Source organism: Helianthus annuus, chromosome 8 (assembly GCF_002127325.2).
Source record: "Helianthus annuus cultivar XRQ/B chromosome 8, HanXRQr2.0-SUNRISE, whole genome shotgun sequence".
In the NCBI taxonomy this organism is placed as follows: domain Eukaryota; kingdom Viridiplantae; phylum Streptophyta; class Magnoliopsida; order Asterales; family Asteraceae; genus Helianthus; species Helianthus annuus.
The window spans coordinates 25,557,772-25,584,781 of NC_035440.2; the positions used below are offsets into that span (position 1 = coordinate 25,557,772).

Below are 27,010 nucleotides of genomic sequence, written 5' to 3' on the forward strand. Positions count from 1 at the left end.
GTCCGCACAATCGTTCAATATATGTGGTGGTTGTATAAAACGTAAGGGACGGCAGAGAAGGGGCGAAGATGGGGCGGTGGAGCCTCATATAGAGAGAGCTAGATAGAATATCTCACAATTTAGAAAAAGAAACAAAGTTTAGAAAAAGGAACACTAATGTCAGTTTTAATGATCAAGAAAACCACCAAAAATTAAAACCATGTAACCAACACATGGATTCATTCAAAGCAACCATACAACCTTACAAACACAAAGTACAACTTACATTGCAACAATTTGTTGCAAATTGATAATATATAATATAATGGTGGGGAAAAGATCAAATAGGAAGTTAATTTTCGCTAGGAAGGATAGAAAGCCATAGGATTATGACATGTGGCAAATTTTAAAATAAAGAGAAAGGGTATTTTAGTCAATCCAACTCCTTCTTCTTCCTTTTTTCAAAACCCAGTAAATTCAAAAACCCACAATTTTCAAAACCCACCATCTTCAACTATTTCTTCACTTTCTATCTCAATAATCACTACATTATAGTGCGATTTTCATCACCAATCAATGATTCAGAACCCGATCAACGTGTTCTTCAGTTTTTTTTTGAAGAAAACCCAGTTTACTTTCATAAAAAAATCTCGTTTTTTCCGGTGATTTTGGAGATAATCACTCGATTCGTTCGATTCGAGCGTTGATAAGTGTTTCTATCATTCAAATTTTGTCAACTGATGAAGAAATCGGCTTCAATCCATGTAAGAAATTCTTTAATTTCATTTTCATGATCTGGGTTTTTGATTTAGTCATTGCGTTTTACGATCTTTGCGGGGGTCCGGGGGCGGCAGCCCCCGGTAGCGGGGTCCTAGGGGCGGCAGCCCCTGGCGGGGTCCAAGGGGCAGAGCCCCTGGCTGGGATTGCTGTACTAAAAACGCATCAGAAAAATTAATTTTCCATAAATTGGCTCATTTAGATAAAACACATTTTTTAGGTGTTTTCAGTCCATTGCGTTTTAGAATGAGTCATTTTTAAGTGTTTTCTGGCCATTGCGTTTTACATATAAGACATTTCTTTGTGTTTTTGGTGCATTGCGTTTTAGGTAAAACACTTTTTTATGTGTTTTCAGTCCATTGCGTTTTAGAAAACAGACATTTTAAGTGTATTCTGGCCATTGCGTTTTACAAATAAGTCATTTCTTTGTGTTTTTGGTGCATCGCGTTTTAGGTAAAACACATTTTTATGTGTTTTCTGGCCATTGCGTTTTACAAATAAGACATTTCTGTGTGTTTTCTAGCCATTGCGTTTTACAAATAAGTCATTTCTTTGTGTTTTTTGTGCATTGCGTTTTACAAAAAAGACATTTCTGTGTGTTTTCTGGCCATTGCGTTTTACAAATAAGTCATTTCTTTGTTTTTTTGTGCATTGCGTTTTAGAAAAATGTCATTTTTAGGTTTTTTTTTCATTGCGTTTTACGTAACTGGTGGTTTTTTATTGCGTTTTACGCAACTGGGTTTTAATTTTTTTTTAAATATAGCAATAATATACTCGTTTTAAAGATAAAAAAACGCTCGTTTTTTTGGTGCAATTTTTATAAAAAAATAATGTCGTATGAAAGAGTTATTAACGTTTAAAAATTTTGGGGGGGGGGGGGGAATTGGAAGAGAGAGAAACTATTGGCTTGGATTGACTAGAATGCTCTTGAACAAACTCACGCGCCTCTTTTCTTACTTTCAATTTCCCTGATTTAATCTTAGCCCTTGATTAACTTAATGGATGGTCAAGATCACTTCCTATCCTTCCTAACCAAATAAACTTTCTATTGTATCTCCACCCTATAATGGTGTGCCAATTGCTAGAGAAACTTAATTACCAAGTAATAAGCAAATTTCACATTTAGGTTATGTAGTTCTAAATATTTATACTTTTTTAACGAGACAATTGTATACAACTCATAAAAACATCTCCTAAACTTTGAAAATTGCCACTTTCACCCTTACATTTCTAAATTTTTTGAAAATTGACACTTACACTCCTAATTACAGACAAGGGTAGTAAGAAACTTATGACTAAGAGCATTCACATCCTAACCATCAAATTATGTGAGGAGGAGTTTTTATATTATAAAGGGTATAAAAAGTGGTTGTGAGTAGAGGAGAGAGAAAATGTTACTGTTTATCTGTATATTTGGGGGGACACTGTTCACCCGTTATAATTTTTTAATATATTTTGAAAGTGGTTGTGAGTGGAAGTGAGAGAAAAAGGTAATGATAATATTATTTAATTGAAATGAAAGAGAAAAAGTATTTGTTTTTAGTGGAAATATATTGATATAGGAGTTGTTTTGTAGTGGAATGTATGTATAATTTGATGGATTGGATGTGAATGCTCTAAAACACCTCTTAGCTTTTTAAGTTCACCTCCCGTATTATCATTCTTTAGCTTAAAAGAAAACAAAAACTATTTCTTTCACGTGGCTATTTTTTATGTACGTGTCGGTATAAATTCACGTTTCAACGTAATTTTTTCTTCAGAAAGGAGTCGTGTCAATGTAATGCGTTTTTATCCTTATTTTTATGTATGTTTTTAGTTGGTCTACGTTTTGACGTAAGGTAAAAACAATATTTTCCCACGTGCTTATTTTATAATGTACGTGTTGGTATAAATTCATGCTTTGATACATTGATTTTTCATAAACGAGCCTGGTAAAATATAATACGTTTTCATGCTTATTTTTGTGTACGTTTTTGTTGGTCTATGTTTTGTTGTAAATTGTGTTCAGAAACAAGTCAGGTCAAATATAATATGTTTTCATTCGGCGGCATAAATTCGAGTTACACTACTTTTTTGACGCTTAAGTCTTGATGTAAAGGTAAGGGTGGTGTAGTGGTTAAGTGGAACCCTTACTAAACGAACCAACCCGAGTTTGATTCCATTTCTTTTGTAACCACAATACTTATATAGGTTACACTGAGTTAGATCGGATACGTCAAAACACACATTTTCATATGATTAACGCATCACATTGATATGCCGTCAACGATAAACAACAATGCCACCGAAACACGGTGCCTACCGGCTACTACAACAATTTGGTTTTGAAAGTACGGGGCTAAAACCCTAAATGGCACCCTAACGGACATCCGGCTAAAACATTATCGTCCACTAGCATACAAAATCCCCTCCTCAACTTGAAGCTTCAAATCAAAGATCCACTCACTCGCCCCCAATTCTTTCTTAATACAATCGCCAAACACGCATCTTCAAAGGTATGTTTCCATTCATTCATCCAATCAATCATTACTGCTTCCCTACATTCATCAATCTGTAGCAGTTATTTTCGTTGAATGAAATTAGGGTTAGGTTAAACCTAATTATCTTGATTTGCAATCACAAGTTTGATAAATTTGTATGCTAGTCGATTTTAATACGCTAGGGTTTCAAATTGACTTATATGTTTAACCTATTTTTAATTGTTTAATACCCATCATACTTCAATGGGAACGGTGTGTGACTTGTGTCAAACCTCATCATCAGATCCCTAAATCACCATCATCGTGGATTCAACCCTAAATCACCATCATCATCTGATTTCAAACCAGTGATTATCCTTTCTAATTCTTCCTGTTTTCACCACTAATTTGCCTACACCTTCAGCATCAGATCCCTCTGTTTGGTACGTACCAGAAACAATTAGTTTTTTATGTTATTGTTTACAAATATTGTTGGGTTTCTGTGCTTTTATAGGTTATAATGATGTGTTGATTGTTGGGTTTCTATGCTGTTTGGTAGGGGGTGTTGAACGATATGATGTTTATGTAGTGTGTTGAATGAATGCCTACCAGGTGTTTGATGAAATGCTTGAGTGAGTGTGAAACATATAGTGGTCCAAACTTTTCACCCGTTTAAATTACCAACAATTAAACCGTTTGTTTTTCAATCTTAGATACATAATCAATGGGTTTGTTTTCATTCAAACAAACGACTTGTTTTCAAGTTTGAGGAGTTGGTTCGAGTTTATGTAAATGGACTGACAAGAACCAAACTTTTCTAATCTTATTAGTAAATTCAATATGGAACCAAATATTGTAGAATCAAAAACTAAGACAAAAAAGAACATTCGGGTATGCCACATAAAGTTCTTATGTATACCATCTTTGATCTGTGTAACACGATTTATAGACATATTCAGATAGGTGTAAAATTAATGTATTACTCAGATCAATCTTGAATCCTATATTAAAAATGTCACCTAATTTGGGTAATTATCAAACCAATTTAGATAAAAGAAACAGTAATAATTTAATCCCCAAACATTATCTTCCAATCACTTTTTAACACAAAAAAGTCGACTTCTACTTTTTAGTAGTTAGCTGATGTCTAGGTTTTTTTTTTTTTTTTTTTTTTTTTTTTTTTTTTTTTTTTGTAAAGTTGATGTCTAGTTGACTGTTTATTTGGCTACTTGCAGCTTGTTTATTTGACTGTTTATTTGGTCTTCATTGTATGCAATATGAAAATTTGACTCCATAGTCATAGGTTGTTTCTGAATGTCTTTATGCTTATTTGAAACACTTTGTTGGCAAATACGTTAACAAATCTTAGAGCGCGCAAGATATCCGTCTCGGGGCAACTGAGATTCAACGATACCCGGGCCATGTCAAACTGAACAGCCTCGTTTCTAGCACTCGTTGAACCAGTTTTGAATGGCTGCACGTTCGAATGTTTGCCCGTTTTCAATGGTTACGGGGTCTGTCATTACTTGTTTTGAAAGAGGGCATATGAACGCATCGTAAATAAGCTCCATGTGTAGTCTTTCATATTGGAAGCTGTCATCTGATTGGCTACCGATTTCAAGACTTTCATCCCAGTTCCCGGCCATTATAACGCGCGCAACCTGTAAAAAAACAATCAAATTCTGTAGAATATCAGAATATGAAGCTAAAGACGCAAACAAAGAGGGGTATTAAACTGATTTTCTATTGTTTCAGCTGAAAATGAATCAACAATCAAATTTCAACAAAGTGTTTATTTAGCACCGAACCTTTTTTTTATTTTTTTTAAATTTTTTATTTTTTTAAAATTTTTTTTTGATTTTTTTTATTTATTTATATTTTTAGCCTAATGCCCAAATCCATCTTGACAAAAACCTATCTTGACCTAAACCCATCCTAACCCATTTCTTAATAAACCCATTTTAACCCAAACCCATCCTAACCCATACTCATCCTAACCCATTACCCAAACCTACCCAACCCACCCATTTTGCTACCCCTAGTTATGGCGGTTGATGATAGGAGTTCATGAAGACGTAGTATTAAGGATTTGTTGAGTTGTTGAGGATTAGTTAGTTAGTTAGTTAGATCACAAACTCACCTCTATATATAGAGGATTGTATTGTTCATTATGATTAATGAGAAAATGATAGCAACCTGATATGTTCTTTCGCAGTTTAGTTTTGTTGTAGATTTATTGCCTTAGGGGTTTACTTACTTTACATGTTACCGCTTGTCGGTATGTCTACAGGATGTGTTATCTGTTCTTAGTATACGATCATTAGTAGCTTACCAAGACCTTATTTTAGAACCCCCTGTTTTCTGTTTTGCATATATTGTTGTCAATTGAATTTTGTGTGCATATGTGTTTTACTTGAATTATTCAGGGTGGTGTGGTTGTAATGTTTTTGATTTGTGTTGTATTATAGATTGGGGTGATATTTAATGGGCTCACCCGAACGCGTAAAAGGTCACGTGAAACGGGATATAGAAGATAGTTCAGGTGGCAGAGATGACGAAGCATGGGAAGCTGACGAGAGAAGAAAACGGAGGTCGGGAAAGTCAAAGCAACCCGGAAGTGGAGAGGAAAACGAGGGAGGGGAAAATAACGGAAGAAAGGAGAAAAGCGAGAGTAGAAAGAGGCCAGGTGGCGCCAGCAAGGCAGTGAGTGAGGAGGATGATTATGAGTCACGGAAAGAATCACGAGCAAAACAAATGAAAAAGAAACAAGAAGAGAGTGCTTTGGAGTCGTTAAGCAATTGGTATCAAGACGGAGACGGTGAAAACCGACATGATGGTGGAGAAAGAAGCGAGAGAAGAAAGTCAACTTCTAAGTTGACCGGCCGTGAGAGTTCTCAAAGCAGAAGTAAGGTTAAAGATGAAAGAATGCATGACGTCGAGCCGCCAGAAAAGGATACGCGAAAAGAAGGAAGAAATCCGAGAAAAAGATGGGATGATGCGAATATTGGCGACAAGGTAGAAGAAAGTAAAAATTATGCGGAAAAATACGATAAAAAAACCGGACACGGTGAAGGTGATAAAAATCTTAAATACCATGAAAAAGACGAAAAAAGAAGTGAAACTGATGACATGTCAGGTAAGGAGAAAGTTGATACAGCTGAAAGATCCTATAATGCTGACGAGGATAGCAGCACATTGAAACGGGACAAGGGTAAAAAAGACATTGATCGCTCTACAAGGTCTAGGACACCTGAGAGAAGCACAAGACGTCATCACGATAGTGAATACAGTGAAATGGATTCTGACAAAAGTGGCAGTTACAGAAGGAAGGATCTAGAAAAAGACAGTTACAGGGATGAAAGATCACGAGGAAGAGATGACAGCTGGAAAAGAAGGCAGGAAACAAAAGACGGTGATGCCCCTTATGACTATACTAGAGATTGGGAGTCACCATCTCAAAGACGTGGTCGTGATCGTGATCGGGTCGACCCGGAAAGACATATGGGTCGGAACAGGACCTATGATGTGATAGAGATCGAAACTAAAGCTTATGATGATTATGGGAGGAAGAATGAAGTTGATGAGCAATCTGCTATTGCAAGAAACACTGATGATCAATCTGTTGAAGGTTCAAAAGATCGATATGGAGACGATAGAAATAAGGATGATATCGAGGGCGGGATAGGTAGAGGGCAAAAAGGTAATTTACCCAGTCGTCCAGGTGGCGGCTGGCAAGGACAGTCTAACAACAGAATGGGGAGAGGAGGAAGGGTACGGCCCACCGGGAGAGACAGTCAACCAGTCAACATGCAAGTGCCAATGATGGGGTCACCTTTCGGACCACTCGGGATGCCGCCACCTGGCGGCATGCAACCACTTACTCCCGCCATGTCACCTGGTCCCGGTCCTCCCATGTCTCCAGCTGTCTTTATCCCGCCGTTTTCTCCTCCCGTTGTTTGGCCTGGAGTTGTCCCACCTGGCGGGCCGTCTGGACCGATATTTCCTCCAAATATCGGGACCCCACAAAACCCTGCTATGTTTTTCAACCAACCGGGACCTGTAAGAGGAATGCCTCCAAACATCCTGGGCCCTGGTTTCAACCCGTTAGGACCCATGGGTCGTGGTCAGCAACAGGACAAGGGGCCCGGAGGGTGGATCCCACCTAGAAACAACGGGCCACCCGGTAAAGCTCCATCTAGAGGAGAACAAAACGATTATTCCCAAAACTTTGTTGACACTGGTATGCGGCCCCAGAATTTTATCAGGGAATTGGAACTCACTAGTGTTGTTGAAGATTATCCAAAGCTTCGGGAGCTTATACAGAAAAAAGATGAAATTGTTGCTAATTCCGCTTCTGCCCCTATGTATTACAAGTGTGATCTGCGTGAGCATGTTCTGTCACCCGAGTTTTTCGGGACCAAGTTTGATGTTATTCTTGTGGACCCACCTTGGGAGGAATATGTTCATCGGGCTCCTGGTGTTACCGATCATATGGATTATTGGACTTTTGAGGAAATAATGAATCTCAAGATTGAGGCAATCGCAGACACACCGTGTTTTGTTTTCCTCTGGGTTGGTGACGGAGTTGGCCTTGAGCAGGGTCGACAATGTCTAAAGAAGGTACAGACGGTGCCAAAACCGAACCATTTTTTTATGTTTCAACTTTTTTTTGAGTAAAATGCTATTTTCGTCGCTGAGGTCTGGCCAGTTTTGCGACTTTCGTTCAAAGGTTTGTTTTTTTGCATCCGGATTCAAAAGGTTTGAAATCTTGCCATTTTCATCCAGCTTGTTATCTCCATCCATTTTTCTTTGTTAAGTCAGGGATATTTCCGTCTTTTTTGCCGACTTAAAAGACGGTGAATACCCATGAAAAAGACTGAATTGCTCTTAAAGTTAGCAAAAAAGACGGAAATACCCCTGGCTTAACGGAGAAAAATGGATGGAGTTAACGAGCCGAATGAAAATGGCAAGATTTTAAACCTTTTGGATCCAGATGCAGAAAAACAAACCTTTGGATGAAAGTTACAACTCTGGCCAAACCCCAGAGGGACGAAAATGGCATTTTACTCTTTCTTTATTTTTTTATTATTTTAAATCCACTAGCGATCCTCTCGATTGACCAATGGTCAAACTTTAATAATATTTTTTTTCATTGCATTATTCCAGTGGGGGTTCCGTAGGTGTGAGGATATATGTTGGGTGAAGACTAACAAAACCACCGCAACACCTGGATTACGCCATGATTCTCATACTTTATTTCAGCGTTCAAAGGTTGACCTTTTATTTTATCTCTTCAGTTATCCTTTTAAAGTTATATTTATGAAATATTGATTGCAAAATTATCTGTTATATTTGTTAAGGAGCACTGTTTGATGGGGATAAAAGGAACTGTTAGACGCAGCACTGATGGACACATAATTCATGCCAACATTGATACTGATGTAATAATCGCTGAGGAGCCTCCATACGGTCAGTTTTTTAAATATTTATAGATATCAAACCGTTTTACTTAACATGCATGTTAAACTCAAGTTTTTTACAAATGGGATTGCAGGCTCTACTGCAAAACCTGAAGATATGTACCGAATTATCGAGCATTTTTCACTTGGTCGCCGTAGGCTTGAGCTTTTTGGTGAAGATCATAATATACGTGCTGGCTGGTTGACCGTCGGTAAAGACTTGTCCTCGTCAAATTTCAACTCCGAGGTAACTTTTAATCATTATTTTGTTTTAGTGCTTAAAGGAAGTAAATTAATACAATAATGAAAGATGCCTACCCTTTATAATAATTTGTATTCTATTTTTGAAATTTTAGGGGTATGTTCGTAATTTTGCGGATAAGGATGGGAAAGTATGGCAAGGAGGAGGCGGAAGAAACCCACCGCCAGAAGCGGGTCATCTCGTGCTGACAACTCCAGACATTGAAGCTCTCAGGCCGAAATCACCAATGAAAAACCAACTTCAAATGCAGCAGCAGTCTCAACAGACGAATACCATATCGCTTACGCCAGGTAGCGGCGGTGGCAACAAGAGGCCAGGTGGCAACGACCCGCTTAGCCACAATGGACCGGGAATGAACCAAGAAGCATCTAGCTCTAATATCTCTGGTCCGGTTCCGTGGGGGCCTCCGATGGGCGGTGTTATGGGTGGTCCGAATGAAGGGTTTTTTGATAACATGTATGGTTATAACGGTCCTTTTGGACCCATGGGTGGTGAATTCATGGATTTTGAAACCCAGAGAGCCATGAACAATATGATGTAGCTTAAAACAATTTTAAATTGTATTATTAGTCTTATGTTCATTTCAATATTGGGATGATCTATTCTTCACAATGATCTTTGACTTTGTTAAAGTCAAAAGTCTCATCAATTTACAAAGATTGTGTAGGCATTGTTACAATATTACTTGTTGGCACTATAGCAATCATCGACTATGTTGTGCTCAACATGGAACCTTTCTTCGTAGGATGAGTTTGGTACTGTACTGGTATCGAAAGATGGGGTACTCTTACGGTACGGTATGGTATTTAAAGGTAAATTAACCACCTGAAAATGGCAAAAAGTGGGTAACAAATCGATACTAAAATTGACCCGGTGTGATACGCTTTGATACCGGTATCTGTTCGGTTACCATTTGCTCATTCCTATTCTTGGAATTCCAGCTAGTAAATGACTAATTGACTATTGTCCTCAAATTCCTATGTTTATTACGATCCATACCATCATTCTTTTGTTTGTCGATCACATTTTGAGTTGACAAACCTTATTTGTTATTGCAAAATCCATAAAACTAATTTAGGCCATAAAAGTATATATTGAGAGAAAAGTGAATATTATCCTTAAAAGTTGATTATTCCTTACTAGTATTAAGCCCCTGCTTTGCAGCGGTTGTCATAAGACTGCGTTAAGTAGTAGCAATACTATACCATTGTCATCGACCACCAACACCGGAAAAGCTCGTAAAAATAAAATAAATAAAAACGGGAAAAAATAACGTCGAGCGAAAAACAGACGTAAAATCTTTAAGTCACGCGCGCTCGTTGCTGGGAAATTAAACTGAAACGTAAAACATAGAAAAAATAACTAAGTCCATCCAGGACCCGCGTGTAGGACGAACTTGTCAAATGCAGAAAAATAGATGTGATGCGACGGGGCAGTCAAACGAGAAAAAAATATACGAAAAAATGTTGAACCCCACACGCATGTTGCGGTGCGTTAACTCACAAAATTTAGAACGAAACGAAAAACTTGGGAAAGATGAAAAGTATGGTGGACCAAAATTGAAAATAAAAAAGAGTTGGCATTAAATTGTAAAAGATGAAAAACTTTTGGTTAAAAGTAAAAAAACAAAGGGTCTAAATTGTAAAATTGAAGTTATTTATTAATTTTAGATAAAGATAAGGATAAAAATAAGTGATATTTATATATTAGTCATTAATTAATATTAATATTAAAAGAAATTTATTAAACAGATATAAATAAAATTTATGAGGTTGGAGAAGAAAATGTCATGTGACATTATTTGGAGTCTTTTATTATAAGTTAGATTTAATTCCTGTATAAGAAAATGATTTTAATTCAATCTCATATATTCTTAGTAACGAAATGATTTTATTATCTTAATCAAAACCAAACATCTATCTATGTTATTCATTTTCATATATTTAAAACATGTACATCTATGCATTATAATAAATTAAAACAAACTCTAGCTACTTGACAACCACTCAAGCTATTAATTGCCACGTGTCATTGTAATCCTCCTCTTTGGATTCGTTTTAGCGGCAAAACAGCACAATCTTCTTCTCCTTACACGCCTCTTTCTCTTAGACGCATTCTATTTGTTGCGATGAATTCGTTTATTGATCTATTTACTTTTTTTTATTTGTTTTACAGAGAAAGGATTTGTTACATGGCTGAAGTTGGAATGAATTTTATTTCGAATTCGTGTATATTTTAGATATGAGTTGAACTATACATTTGTTACTTTTGGAGAACTTGAATCAACGGATGGTATGAACCCACTAGATGTTCGGATCCTTAACAATAAACTAAGCTCAATAATGTGATTGGTGGCCGTGTCACAGCAGTGAAACGTGACGTAAATCTACCTGAAAAAGCTCAGCGAATGAGACGACAACGTCGTGCTTTCTGGGGCGGTTTTCAGTGCACATTCATGGTGTACAGGGCAAAAGTGTCTAAACAACCATGATAAAGCGACAGTAATGGCTGCAAGAACATATCATAATCTGGACTGCATGATCAACTGGTTCAGGTTAGATTTTGGGGTCGAATCATGGTGTACAAACCATGAGTTTGTAAGGTATTTTTTTTTGGGAACTTCAAGGTGCTCATGGATGGAATGCGATTATCGATATGGGTCTTTGGTTGTTGGTCATGTTGTTGACTAAGCGAAGATAGAACGATGAGGATAAATGGAAGGCAGCCGATCACTCTTTCATGCGACACATGGAGATGCAAACAGAACACAAACCTTCATCAGATTAGCCCCGATGGCTTACTGGTTAAGTCTTAAAACCTTTTATATTTCACAAGAGTAGCTCAGGAAGTTAATCACTCAACCAATGAAAGTAAAGATATTAGAGACAATATTTTTAAACGTAAGAAAACTCTAGCAAACAATTGATATTTGTGTTGAATTTTTACTAGGCTTTAGTTTTTAGGGTATAACTTTTCCATACGATGATATTTTTAAACGATTGAAAGTTACATCTGTTTAAAAATCATGGTGGAAAAAGGGAAAAAATGAAAAGATTGTAGCGTGTCTATAGAGATGCTACACCAGGTATAGAGTCTCCATAGAGACACTACACTAGAGTCTCCATAAAGACGCTACAAATGGCTATTTTCGTGATTTGTGTGATTCAATGGCTAATTTCATAATTTTCCCATTTTTATGCTGTTAACCCACACTAAGAGGCTACCCTCATGAATAGGCTAACTACAATTTAACTTTTTAACTTATAACCAAGATACATTCTAGTGTCCCATGGAGGGGTGTTCATCGGTTTCAAACCGAATACTAAACACCACTACCCTATTCCACCTAAAAAGGAGATACTTATTCTATTAAGATCTACAGTGGAGTTCTACAATCATTTCAACACACATATATGACTCATTACAAGTCAAATCTTTAAAAAGCATAGCAGTGGAAGGCTGAAGGCTTATATAGAAGCTGAAGATAACAAGCATTCTTGTTTCTTAGGCATCAGCCGCTTCTTGTTCGATGCGGGAAACTTCTTTCTCCCATTTTAATCCGAACATCTGGCGTCCAAATGGTACAATTAGATTATACCTGAAAACCTGCAACATTGGTCATTTATAGTCGTGTTAGGTTGTGAAAGTGACATTTCAGACTAAATATAGATACGGGTCAAATCGAATTATGTTAAATATCTAGTAATCAAATGGGGGGGGGGGGGGGGGGAGGCCAGCTCGGCTTGGCTTGATAATGTTATCTTGCTGAAAAGTCAAGCTTGAAACTTGGCTCATAAAAAGCTCGACCCAACTTATTTTTATTCATTCATTTCAAAATTTCTAATTAGTTATTTACACATTGATATATAAGACAAAAAAAAGTCTACCATACACCCACACATGTATTAGTTTTGTTTTTCTTAGCGAGCCACAAAACGAGCTTTTTTCGAGTGAAGTTCAAGTGAGCTTTTTGAACAGACCATACATAAGGTGCAATGTTAATGGTTCCCTTGAAGGATACAAGACGAAATTGGTTATATAGACTATCAAGAAACAATTGTCCTAGTTGCAATCTATAGTCTAAACCTCAGGAGTGCGCCTAGGCCCACTTTTCAGGCCCAGCCCAGCCTTCTCGCTTCGCTTCAAAAGCCCCGGTTTCAGGTCCTCAGATGCATTTTCAGGCCAAATTCCAACAAAATTCCGGTCAAAAATCGTTTGAACATGTCTGAAACAATTATAAGAACCCTAAACAAGCCTGGAAACAACCTAAAACAACTTAAACTAGCCCTAAAGAAGCCTAAAACATGTAAAAAATCCCTAAAAACTGTATTTTTATACTAAACGACTCGCCTAAAAAGGTTGTCGCTCTTTAAGCGCCTTGCAAGGAGGCCCAAGGCTCACCCTTTGCGCGTTGAGTGCGAACTATGGTCTAAACACATATGCTTTCTGAGTTATAATGCACCTTATTGTTAATGCTACGTAGCTGATCTTTCAATGAATCTGAATATTCATTCCATTTACTCATATCTCCAGTCTCCTTGTGAGACCATGCTTTCTTTAATATCAAGCGCCATTCAGCAACATCACTCCTGATTCCTTTGTTAAGTTCGACCCATTCGGGTGCACATTTGTTCCTTGAAAGTATCCGATACAACGTGTCCTCAGCCGGATCTGCATGAGGATTTGTGTTTAAGTTTAGCGGTTTCCCCTTCCCGGGTAGATTCTCGAAATGACCCTCTTCCATAGAATGCCAAATCCTTTGCTCAACAACATTTATTATATCCGTTTCTGACCTGCTCAAACACCCCTAAGATCAATCAGAGTTCAACATATTTGCTGCAACTTCTTAATATGAATGTAGATTTAAATTAACTATCACCATTATATATATAACCTACATTAGTGATCAAGGTAACCCTATTCTTTGAAATCCTAGGGGTATCAAACGGGTCGTGTTCGCAGACTTGCCACATACTAGCCTTGTCAAACAAACGGTACAAAAGACGTGAAAAGGCAAAAAAAAAAAAAAAAAAAACGCGTTGCTATTTTCGTAATTATTTTACTCTTAATTACCCTAAAGGATCAAAATTACCCTACAAAATCAAAACATGTCACGCCTTTCGTACGTTTTGCACGGTATGGCTATTTGTATTTGAATTTTGTCTTTAACTTTAAGATAAATCACATCCAAAAATACCCGAGTCGCTTAAAGGTGTTTGCAGGTTCCAACCCGAACCCGTTTATACTAAACCCGGGAAAAGGGGAAAATAGTGATACCTCCTCCTAAGTCCTACCTAATGTTGTTACGCTGGCCACGGAGTTCAGGGGGGAGCTTGCGGTCGTTGACGGTATCAATAACACCAGAAAGACGATCAGACGCCTTCGATGAAGATGAAGCCCATCGAACCCTCCTCAACATACAACGGATCTCAAAAATTGGTGATGCCATCCGGATCCCCTTACCAACTCCACTGCCCATCGGCTACTCGGGTCGCAATTGTGGAAAGACTCTGTTTTCTACGTGTCAAGATAAGGAACCTGAGTTCCACTCGCCGGTGCCTGTTTGTTCTTTAAGTACCTATAAAGACATTTATATACTAGAGTTAACTTTCTTTTTTCGCCCTGTGGTTTGTTCTCTTTTGTCTTTTCTTTTGTCTTTTCAGACCAATTTTTAAAATTGCACCATTTATCTTCTTGATATATTAGAAACGTGTCATTTTAGTCCAAAAAACTAACCTCAATTAAAATAACTTAGCTAGCTCAGGGGTAAAATGGTCATTTTACAAAGCTTTTGTTTTCATTTTTTAGACTTCAGGCTTATAGTAAATCCAAACTGGGAAAAGGGAAAATAGTGATACATCCTCCTCCCTAATGTTGTTAGGCTAGCCACGGAGTTCAGGGGGGAGCTTGCGGTCGTTGACGGTATCAATAACACTAGAAAGACGATTAGACGCCTTGATGAAGATGAAGCCAATCGAACCTTCCACAAGATACAACGGATCTCATCATGCGAAACAAAAATTGGTGATGCAATCCCCTTATGAACTCGACTGCCCATGGGCTCAATGAATAATTTGTGGAAAGACTCGAATGATAGCCAAATTCGATATTCACAATAAGTAGGAGGAATCCATCAGGACATATTGGCGGTGCAAAGATATATGATCACCTGATGACCCTGGGTACTATTGGCCAACTATGGAGATAGATTCAGCATTTTGTGGTTGGATTGCCTTGGTTTTTCTTGGAGACTAGGTTTAATCCCGACTAGTGCTACATTTGATGGATAAAGGTAATGAAGGTTAGTTCTCCCAAATCCACCTCGGGTTTTAGTCCACCGTGCGTTACGCCAGAGAGATTCTCTCTTGTGGCGGCGAAAGCTCCTACAATGGGTGATATGGTTTCCCGGGGAACGTTGTTAGCCAAACTCTGACGCCAGCGTGGGCCCGATTAAGACAACATAGTCTGGCCAGAGTGGGGTTAGGACCCTCTGTTTGGAAGGGTATGAGATCTCTCTCAACTAGTTTAAGATTTTTTCACCATTCAAAAGATTCTCATTGATATAAAAAATAATAAAAACCAGTGTTGTAAGAATACACACACTTTGAATTACGTTCAATCAATCAAAGTGTTTTGTTAGACCGTGGGGTATGGTAGGGCTTGGGTTGGGGCTTGGGTTGGGCATTTGGTGACACGTGTAAAGGGAGCCCCCCCCACCGCCTGGTTACGTGTCCGCGGGGTATGGCGGGGCGTGGGTTGGGCTTGGGTTGGGTGCACCGGTGGCATAAATTAAAAAGAAAATTACAAAAAATTTAAAAAAAATCACACAACATTTAGAAAAAAAAACCTACAACTTCATTAAAATTTAAAATTACATAATCCTAAAAATTACATAATTTATAAAAATTACAAAATAAACCTAGAGCGTTAAATAAATTTCAAAAAGGTCGATCTTGTCGAACGCCTTTCGCTCCTTGCCTCGAAACTCTATGTTCGCCACCGCCACCCGGTCCTCGTGGCTCAACTCGCCGCTCGGAACCGCTTCGTAGTAAGCCTTGAAACGGCCGAGCTTGGGCCGTAGCTCGCGCCATTTATGTTGGCACGCGTTGAGGTTGTGGCGGTCGATACCGACGTTATGTCGGTAGGCCGTGATTGCTTCCACCCAGTATTTTGTTTGGCCTGGTGGCCGTCCCTTCATAGCGTCGACGACGCTAGTGACGAATGCCATTTCTTCTTCATGGGTCCACGATGCCATAGCGGTGTTGGGTTCGTGAAATGGGGGGGGGGGGACCAGTGGGGTAGCGGGTTCAAGAGAAGGGGTAGCCGGTGGGGTTTCGGTTCGTGGGATGGGGGGACCAGTGGGTGGGGGTTACAAATATCTAGAGGGTTGTTGGAAGACCGGGGTGGCGGTTTGGTGGTATTGGGGGGACCGTTTGAATTTTAAATTCAAAATTTGAAATTTTGACCGCCTGACGTGGCGGGGTGACAGCCTGACGTGGCGCGGTGAGCAAATGATATTCCGCCAGCTAGCTTGGCCAAACCGCCCCACGCCCGGCTTGAAAGCCAAGCCCCAAGGGGCCACGCCACAACCCAAGCTCATCCGGGGTGGTGCCTTGGGCGTTTTACCCCAACCCACGCCCAAACCCCCGCCCCATACCCCACGACCTTAGAGTATCTACTCTATGAGACTACATTAATTATATATTCTTGGTAGGTGTACGTCAAAGCCAGTGTTGTAAGAATCATTAGGTGATAGTCGGTCACTAAGGTATCGACTAATGATTATTCGGGATTAATAGGGATTAATCAGATTGAGATTTTTATATGTAATTTTTAGTTATATACACACACTTTTATATGTAGCTTTTTAAAGGTAACATATTTTAACCCCTCATTAACCAATTTTTAAGTAAGTGATGAGAATTTATAAGGTTTGGTTGAAATTCGGTCGGAATCGACCAAAATTTAGCCAGAATAGGTTAGCCATTGACCGCCTAGCGAATAATCGGTGAACCACCGATTAGTGATTAATCGAAGGCTAGTCGGGATTTTTACAACCATACTCAAAAGTTATCTAAATACTATTTTAGGTAAAACAAATATGAGTTAATTACACAGATGGACCCTATGATTTATTGCTAGTTTCACCATTGAATACTAACTTTTTTTTAACAGGTTTAGGTTTTGTGGTTTCAATTTTGTAACACCTTTGGATATTAACACCAAAATTAGTTAATTTTATCAATATAATGACTAAAATACCATTCCATTTTTTTTAAATTTTATCAATGTAACACCTTTGGGTACTAACACCTAATTTTATTCAAGTTTAAATCAATTTTACAAAATCAATTTTTTTTTTATTTTCATCCTTTTATTATATCTCTTAATTAACATAAAATCTATTTATTTTTTTTATTTTTATCTTTTTTATTATATCTCTTAATTAACATAAAATCGATTTTTTTTTATTTTCATATTTTTATTAAATTTCTTATTTAACAATTAACAATATCAATACAGATTTTAATAACTATGATGCAATTAACAATATCAATGCAGATTTTAATAACTTTAATGGATAATGATAGATAATAATACATGTAAATTAAAAAATAGACATGTAGAAAGCTGTTAGTTTTAACTAATGTAAACCTTACTCGCTTTCAATTTTTGATTCAACTAACATGTATCGAGTAAACTTTTCAACCGTGTAGTTAATTTTTTAGAGCGGAATTGTGTATATAATTAGTTTTATATTAATATATATTTTATATCTCAGTGATCGATATAATAAATATAGAAACTGTATAAGTTCTAAAATAGTAAAATGTATACGAACAAAAAAAATATTGGTCTATTTTTTAATTTACATGAAAGATATTTATTATTATCTATCATTTTTCATTAAAGTTATTAAAATCTGCATTGATATTGTTAATTGTTATAAGAAATTTAATAAAAAGATGAAAATAAAAAAAACTAAATAGATTTTATGTTAATTAAGAGATATAATAAAAAGATGAAAATAAATAAAAATAAAAGATTTTATGTTAATTAAGATATATAATAAAAAGATGAAAATAAAAAAATAAATAGATTTTGTAAAATTGATTTAAACTTAAATAAAATTAGGTGTTACTACGCAAAGGTGTTACATTGATAAAAAAAAAAATGGAAGAGTATTTTAGTCATTATATTGATAAAATTAACTAACTCTGGTGTTAGTACCAAAGGTGTTACAAAATTGAAACCATAAAACCTGAACTTGTTAAAAAAAAATTAGTACATAAAGACGAAAACTAACTATAAAACACAGGGTCCATCTATCTAATTAACTCAACAAATATCTAAAGGGTTGTGACAAACTACCTTAGGGTGCACGGGGAACTAGCGGGGAGGGGTTTCGGTGACCCGATTCCCCGATCGGGAACACCACCGCCATCACCGCGGGGACCCAAATCGGGGAGGGGAATCGGGGTTGGTTCACCGCTTTAATGTGCACATGGATCGAGGAACGGTCATCTTCAAACGGTCAAATTTAAAAAAAAAATCAATTTTTAAACAAATATAAATAACCAACTTCACTAATTTTTTACAACACCCACCACTCTCAAACTTTTACCACACCCACCACTCTCAAGCTTTTATACTCTCAAACCGAGCAATGGAGAACCAACCCCGCGAAGCCAAGAAAAAAACTAAGGGACGGGGCTCGCAACCGTCTCGTGGTGGTTCGAGCGGTGTAAGTGCACAACCACAACCTAAACTTATATTTTCTTGTTTTTAATTATTTTTAATAATATATTGTATTTCGGGTTCGGTTTTCACATACGGGGTGTATTTTAGGAAGTGTATGGTGTCAGGGGTGTTTTAGGATATTTGAGGGTGTCTAAAATATTTTAAGGAGGGTTGGTATATCTTGGGTATAACTCCTGGATTATTTAATAAAATATATAGTGCACTTACATTAAGTATAGTAATCCAATTTCACTTTATCCCTACGTCACGAGACAGAACCCCAATGAATTTAGGCAGAGCCTTGACATACGTTACGGGGCCCTACGTCAGTCGGACAAGGTATCAGTGGTCAAGGGTTAAAACACTTAAAACGGAACAAGGCTTTGTAGAATTTAAGGGTGAATTAGTAACGAGAAAAGGAGTTATCAAAATGACATAAATATCGAGAGGGAGGAACTGAGCATTTAGAAAGGCTGAAAGTTATCTTCTATATATACTACATTTTTGTGAACTTGGAGTTCACACAAAAATTGATATCACTCTTAAAAATTGAGCCACGTGTATCTTTCTTAATTTCAATCATTTGGTGGCATCCACGTACAAACATTCATTTTACAATTTAGATTCTACACATGCAGGTATCTAAACTTTCATGACTTAGTTTATATATATATATTGGGAAGGTTCTATGCAGAACACTAAATATTGCGAGAACACGCAGAACAAAATAAATCACTCATTTTTTCAATCTTAAAAACGTAAAAAGTAAATGAAAATGTTATAAATGTAAGATTTATTATTTCTCACGCTGCAATTTTAAAACAAAATATGAAAAAATCTTCAGTTTTTAAATAACCTACACACATGTAGGTTATGTGTAGGCTAAATTACATACATGTATGTAGACTAAGTGTAGGGAAAATATATGATTTTTTATGTATATATAATCCATATATGAATGTAAAAAACATAAATTTTAAGAAATATGAACCTTAAATCCCAAAATTTAGTGATTTAGAGTTGTTCTTTTTGTTCTCGCAATAATTAGTGTTCTGTAATGATCCTTATCATATATATATATATATATATATATATATATATATATTATAATTAATTCAGCTACTTCACTTATTTGGCGTGTATGACGTTTTATAAAACAATGGATATGTCATTAGAACTAGAATAATCTTATCTACATTTTGAACCAAGTTTCATTAAAAACGAATTAGGTTCAAACATAATGTATTTTTAATTATTAAACGGTTCCTATGCTTACCCAAAATACCTCATATTCCATTGGTCAATTTACCGTGTTCGATTACGTTCGTTCATGTTCGTTCTTTTACGTTCGTTCGTGTTCCTTTGATTATATTAAAAAATATTAAATAATAAACATTTTTTTCTAAACATCTTGAAAACTTAAAACCCTATTTTTTCTAAGTTAGTTAAAATTTGGACAGTCTAAGACGTTTTTAGGGATAATTATATCTAAGTTAGTTAAACTTGATTCGTCGTTTGGTGGTGTAGTAGACTTCTTGTGTATTGATTTATCATTTGATAGTTGTATTTAACTACTTATATCCAATGTTTAAGGATAACAATGTTTTTATTTTTTATTTTCAAGTTAAATGTTCGTTTTTATTTGCTTGCGTTCATTTGTGTTCGAAACCATCACGAATTGTTCGTGAACAATTGAATTTCCTTAACGAACGAACACAAACATAAACTTATGTTCGGTATACGTTCGTGAACAGTTCGCGAACATGTTAATTTCATTAACGAACGGACACGAACATAGCCTTGTTCGTGTTCGTTCGGTTCGTTTACAACCCTATTAACACTTATTTCACATCTCTAACACGACCAAATACAACCCACTCAAGCCTAGTAGACCAATTATAGCCTATTAAGACTCATAATGCATCATTATGTATTCATATTATAAACAATTAAGTAATTAAAAAATTACAACAAGTCAATCTCGAGCTTGAAAAGATACAAGTTGAGTTCAAGCTTTGGATATAGAACTTGAAATAAGCCGAGCTTGAGCTTGAGCTCACTTAAGTTAACGAGCCAAGTTCGAGTTTATACGAGCTCGGGTTCAGCTTGACTCATTTACGATGATAAGTGACCACCTAACCCCTAAGCTATCCAAGAAGATATTCGTAGAAAATGTCAGCATCATAAATTTTTGTTCCTCTTGAATTCAAGTGATGAACAAATGTCAATCAAATTACTTCACAACAATAAGATCAAACTAAAAACCGTATACATGTATCTCCAAAAACAATATTCAACAGAGATGGTTGAATTATCATGGTTCTTATTCACAGGAAAATAATAATAACAGAGAAAGTTAGGGAATGTACATGATGATGCAAGGCCTAACCTGAGGTTCTTCGGCTCCACAAGCTCGAGCCACTCTTGTGCAAAGGTCTAGCCGCTATTTGTGTTTTTTGGGGTGGTAATTTGGAAATGGAGCGTATTTTTGGAGGTGGTCGTTCATTCTCGCTTGCATCTTCATAAACCTAAACAGGAGCTGTGTTGTTATTATTCTTTTCTTCTTCCATTATTGGTAGCTTCTCTATAGAATTACATCCATACTCTGAAATAATAAAAAATAAAAACGAGGCGGGTTACATGACAAGTCGAAACCAATTTCGGTCAAGTGAGCAACTTTACTACCAGTCAAGTCAGATCACGTTGACTAAAACAACTCTTGCCCAAAAGTTTTTATAGGTTATGCGTTCAGATATTATGTAAATCCAAGAAAAATGTAACTCGTTTTCTTGATGCATCGCGAGGCTATTCCATGGGTTCATTTGCATTTTGAACATGAGTGGACTCAAAAGTTGCATTTTCAGGTTTGACAACATCATCACCTGTATTTAATTTCATTAGCTGAGATGGCAAATGTAGCAACTATAGACGGTCCTTCCATGTTGGTTGAAAAATCCAGTCCCCCAACCGGTCAAGTCAGCTGATTATTAGATTCTTGCAAGATCAAGTCCTTAGTGGATGAGATCCTTCCAGCATTTTCAGTCATTACTGTGTCGAGATTGTCCTTCATTTTGGAGACTTGTGACTATGAAACTTCAATCTTCCAAAGTATTTGTTCCAAGAAATAACCGTCGACGAGAGATAGCAACTTGTGGAGTCCCTAACCAATCACTCAACTTAATTTCTCGCCAATCACTCAACTTTCTAATAGTCTTATATATATAAGAGAATTACCTAGTTGTACCTGCATCAACCCAACAACACATGTTGAATTACAAATCTTATACTATATGATACTCTGATTATTGCGAAAAAAGAATTAACTTTTACAGATACATATGATTACCCATTTACAAAAAAACATATCATATCTGGCCAATTTGATATAAAGCAAATTCGAAACATGCCCATTTCAACCAGAATGCATTAAGCTGTATAAAACACGAAATTTGAATGTTTAGTAAACCAATAATAGTGCTTAAGTCAGACACTTGTCATGATAAATAAAGGATAATAGCAGATACTGAGAGATGCTAAAGCAAACTTTATCAAAATTCCAATAAATATAAACCACTTAAAGAAAATAAAAACTAAACAAATTGTCCAAAGTGAGGATGAAGTGCACTCACATCCATCGATAAGAAACCGTAATCTGCACTCGCTATGTCATGGAATAAGGTCACCTCTGATTAGTCCACATCACACTAACCCAGTGAAATCAAGCTTCAAAAATAAAAATCAAGGGTCAGTTTAATTCTGAGCAATTCCCAACTTGAAAACCACAGTAATCGCTCTTGGAATTCCCTTTGATTTCGCTCCACGATTCTAAAATTTAATTCAACAAAATTAATCAAACCTTAAAGAGTTAATAGCCAAAATGGTCCCTGAGGTTTGCTCACTTTTGCCACTTTAGTCCAAAATCCAAAATTTTTAAATCTGGGTCCCTGAGGTTTGCATTTTGTTGCCATTTTAGTCCAAATTTCAAAAAATGTAATTTTGTCAGGATTTCTTACAGACTTTTGTCTTCTTCCTCATTTCTCATAAAGACAAAATTGTCATTATAGAAAATTATAAACTAATTTATATTAAAAAAAATAAAAAAACCCTGATCATCTCTTTATCTCTGTACCCTCTCTCTCTACACTTCTCTTTTCTTCATCACCAACAACCCCCACCACAAACCATCACCTCACCTCACCACCACCAACCGTGACCACCTCACCACCACCACCACTCACTATTAACCCTAACACCCACCACCACCTGCTACCATTAACCCTAACACCCACCACCACCTGCTACCTGCACCAATAACCACCACAACCTGCCATCTTCCCCAAAAAACCCACCACCGTCGACATCTTCCCCAAAAAAACCCACCACCGTCTCTCAAAATCACCCACCTCTAAACACTAAATGCAGTGAAATTGACCGAAGAAAATCACTGTCTCTATCCGGTATGTATTGTTCGAGATCGATTACCATATGAAGTTTGGAATCTGGTGTAACACCCTAGTTAACTAATTAACAATTTTATATGTAAACGTCAACAATTAGATGTGTAGTTAAGCCTACACATACTATAAAAATACGAATTTATTAAAACTTTTACAATTCATAAGTTATTCTACATAACGTGGTTGAATTCGTTGTTTAAAATTTGCAAAGTGTTAAAGTGCGGAAGCATGTATCTATATTGTGTTCGGTCCTTCGTCGAGCTTGATCGTCTTCCGGCATCCAAAATGTACCTACATTTCATAAACACGAAATGCTTTAGTCTTACGGGCTTTAAAACGTGTCCAAACGAGTCCGGGAAACCATTGATTCCAAAAACAAAAATTTGAAAGTGACCTCCACCGTAACTTACGGTGGCACCGTAAGTTACGGTGGCCTCTGTAATAAAATTTTCCTACCGTACAACAGTAGGCAACCACCGTAAATAATTCAGCTCCACCGTAACTTACGGTGGCACCGTAAGTTACGGTGGCCTCTGCATTCAGCCTTTCCATTTGCTGTAATTGACACGAAATCTTTCGTATCTTTAAATTCGCTTGTCCGTTTGACCTACCATTTCTTCCTACATGTTTGTAATTTGATTCTCCATCACATGGAGTTAAAGTCCGACATCCGGCTTAATAAATTTTGAGACTTTTATGCATTCGGCTTATTACCTTTTTACAAGATTTTGACCCATCTACGCTTAAATGCATATTTCGACCCGTTAGAGAGAATTTAATCATTTAAGTTTAAATCCCACTCTCTACTTTCACATGTCATTTTTCTACATTAAGGTATTCACATATCTTCCACCAAATTTACGCGTACCTGGCGCGGGTCAAAGTATTGACCCGTTTTAATGCCTTGCCTTAATAATTTGCTGATTCATAGCCACGTAAATTCCACAAGCCGTTTTACCCTGTGAGCATTAGACTCGACATGCACTTGTTAGTCGTTATTCATCAAATGGTGTTAACATTACCATTTGACCTGTTTAGTCTAAACGACCAACATTTTGCACTTATATTTGAATGGTATTTATTTACCATTTCATTATTTAACCCATTTCGCCCCTTTTTGCCATTAAACATGGTTTTTATCCTTTTATTCGTCCCGACCCGTATCATTTCGTGTCGGAACCCATATTTCGGATATAACCTTGGTCGTGTTTATAATCTATAAAGTAAATACGTATCCTAAAAAAAAGTGTAAGCTTTACTTACCTCGCGTCCGCGCAAACATTCTTCGCATCCATGATCCGTTTGACCCGTTCCTTTTCAAGCTCCCACCTAGCTTGTTTAGAGTCAACTATATCATAACATCCATAAGATGGTTAGATTGGTCATTCTATATAATGGCCATCACCCTATGGACCCCCTTTTTTACACACTTATAAATCAAAGCATGCCATATATTCAACAACTAGTTTCATACCATAATTATTTTCATTCACTAATCGTTTGACCCGTTAGTGAAATTACTTATATAACAAGTTAGTAAGTGATTTTAAACACTTTAAGCATGTCACATAAAGTGCTATTTGTTCCTAACAATAAATACTTCATGACTAAACAAGTATACGCAATCATATGTAGGGGTGTTCAAAAAAATCCGAATCCGAAACCGAATCCGAATTATCCGAAATTCCGAATCCGAATTATCCGAAAATTCGGATATCCGAAATTTCGGATATCCGAATCGCGGATATCCGAAAATTCGGATTCGGATTCGGATAGTGATATGGGAAATTTTCGGATATTTCGGATATCCGATATCCGAAATATTAACTATATTTTTAAAATAATAAATATAAATATAACCATTTATTTCTAGAAACCCTCCTTTCCTGGCTTCCATTCAGCCCCTTTTCTTTACTGAGAGTCCAACCCATTCTTCAAACTTCATCTTTCAATCTACAACTCGCCGTTTCGTTTCTTCCACATCGTTCTAGTCACCGGCCTTCCTCTAACTCAACTTGCGCTTGCTTAGATGAATTCAATCTACACTCTTCCATGCCTTTCCATCGTTTAATCGGATTTTTAAGAAAGATGTAGTTTTACAATTCGATTTGTAAGTATATAACGATTTCTGTTAACTGGTTGGTCTAAACTTCATCGTATCTTCTTTAATCCCCTTTACACGATTAATGTAAGCTCATGAGTAACTTTTTGATGAATTGTCAATTTATTAAGTAGATTCATATCTGTTAATACTCCAGAAAATTAAATAAAATATTTACTTCCTTGTATTGGTATATGTTCGTTGTTTGTAGATTGATATATTTGAATCAGAGAATGATAAATAATGGCTGGCTAATTTAGGTGACGATGAAGATGAGGTTTATCTTTAATGAATGTTGGAAATAGATTTTTTAATATTTATTCAAGAATAGGAATTTGGATATCCGATTCAAATATCCGAATCCGTATCCGAAATTTCGGATATCCGAATTTCGGATATCCGAAATTTCGGATACGGATTCGGATATTAAAATCCACTATCCGAAATTTGCGGATATCCAAAAATCGGATATCCGAAACACCGGATATCCGAATTTGAACACCCCTAATCATATGCCTTTTCCGGATTAATAATAACATTATTAATGTGCAGCGATTTTTCTATTCAGCTGCTGTAATCGACCATTATGACCCATTTAAAGTCCGAACAAGATTAACATGTTCAAAAATGGATCGTAGAAAACTTCAATACCTTCGCAAGCATATAAGGTACACCTTCTAACGAATTTTCTATGATTTTATATGATTTTTATAAAATCAGCACAGCAACTATATTTTCATTTTTCAATCAGCTTTTAAGTTTTCTGAACAGCAGTTTTAATCACATTTTTGACCTCTTTAACAACCACATTTGTTTCTTATGATTGAAAACAGTAAAAATTTACTTCATAAGCTTTCCGAAAAGGTATAGAACACCCAAATCGGATAAACGGTTGATTTTATATGATTTTTTTATGATTAGTCAAAATCCATATAAAAAGCTACGGAAATCATGTTTAGGTTCCTTTCAAATTCGACCCAAACCATCAAATGCAACCTATTTCCATGGCTATAACCCTTATTAAACTCTTGGTAATGGTTAGAAACCTATAACACAGTGATTGTAGGCTAAGAGATGTCAAAAATATCATCTATTTCAGCACTTTAGTTTTCATTTAGGCATTTTAACAAACACCTAGTGTGCAAGATTCGTATACTTCTTTTGTCAAGTTCTTGATTAACTTCCAACCAAGCTTCAAGCATCAATTTCAAGCCCTTATGTCTAGTGTTTATAAGTTACAACTAGAACTTGCATTACTTACCTAATGTTCATCTATTTTAACACTATAATTCTAGTGTTCATCCCATATTCATAAAACCCACTTAGCACCTACATAACTAGTTAACCAAAACACTAATTTATGGTGCTAAATTAGCGAGTTTACATCTAGGGTTTGTTTTCAAGAAATCATACAACACTAATTCAGCCATAGCCTCTCTAATCCATACATAATTCGCGATTATGAAGATTACTCAAATTTTACAACTTCACAAATCATCAAATTTTTACATACCTTATGATCCCCACGACTAGGCGATCACGAATTTGTAATCATGCAGACGATTCGGGCTTGATTTGAGCTTCGATTTGGAGGATTTGCTGAACTAGGGTTTGAGCTCTCCTGGCTACTTCTTCTGATCGTATACGTACACACATGTATGTGTGTTTTCTCTTTTTTTTTTATTTAAGTGTTTTAATAAAACACTTCTCTAGTTGCCCATGTTTAGCCCCTCAAGTTTAGAGATTCATAAATGAAACTATAACCCATAGTTTAT

General features: G+C 36.4%; 2 protein-coding genes and 1 long non-coding RNA gene across 5 annotated transcripts; 1 reads left to right on the plus strand and 2 right to left on the minus strand.

Annotated features, from left to right (window-relative positions):
• Nucleotides 1–3,072: 3,072 nt before the first annotated feature.
• On the plus strand, nucleotides 3,073–9,617 carry LOC110872450 (N6-adenosine-methyltransferase non-catalytic subunit MTB). 2 transcript variants are annotated; one of them, XM_022121248.2, is made up of 6 exons: nucleotides 3,073–3,251; nucleotides 5,684–7,835; nucleotides 8,382–8,486; nucleotides 8,576–8,684; nucleotides 8,770–8,921; nucleotides 9,031–9,617. In XM_022121248.2, exons 2-6 carry the CDS (start codon nucleotides 5,700–5,702, stop codon nucleotides 9,475–9,477), a joined length of 2,949 nt encoding a protein of 982 aa, XP_021976940.1. In that variant the 5' UTR covers nucleotides 3,073–3,251; nucleotides 5,684–5,699; the 3' UTR covers nucleotides 9,478–9,617. The 2 variants fall into 2 exon arrangements, with proteins under 2 accessions (XP_021976940.1, XP_021976939.1); XM_022121247.2 differs by lacking the exon at nucleotides 3,073–3,251 and adding an exon at nucleotides 3,474–3,658.
• Nucleotides 9,618–12,127: 2,510 nt separating this feature from the next.
• On the minus strand, nucleotides 12,128–14,516 carry LOC110872451 (dnaJ homolog subfamily C member 28). Its single transcript, XM_022121249.2, has 3 exons — nucleotides 14,231–14,516; nucleotides 13,399–13,729; nucleotides 12,128–12,542 (listed from the first exon to the last, which is right to left on the minus strand). The coding sequence occupies exons 1-3, from the start codon at nucleotides 14,413–14,415 to the stop codon at nucleotides 12,441–12,443; spliced, it is 618 nt and encodes a 205-aa protein (XP_021976941.1). The 5' UTR covers nucleotides 14,416–14,516; the 3' UTR covers nucleotides 12,128–12,440.
• An 8,751-nt stretch (nucleotides 14,517–23,267) lies between these two features.
• Nucleotides 23,268–26,906, minus strand: LOC110872452. Of its 2 annotated transcripts, XR_002554441.2 has the most exons (4): nucleotides 26,749–26,906; nucleotides 24,398–24,482; nucleotides 24,003–24,093; nucleotides 23,268–23,425 (listed from the first exon to the last, which is right to left on the minus strand). It is a non-coding gene; the product is annotated as an uncharacterized LOC110872452 (long non-coding RNA). The 2 variants fall into 2 exon arrangements; XR_002554440.2 differs by lacking the exon at nucleotides 24,003–24,093 and having other exon boundaries at nucleotides 23,271–23,425.
• Between the last annotated feature and the right edge of the window lie 104 nt (nucleotides 26,907–27,010).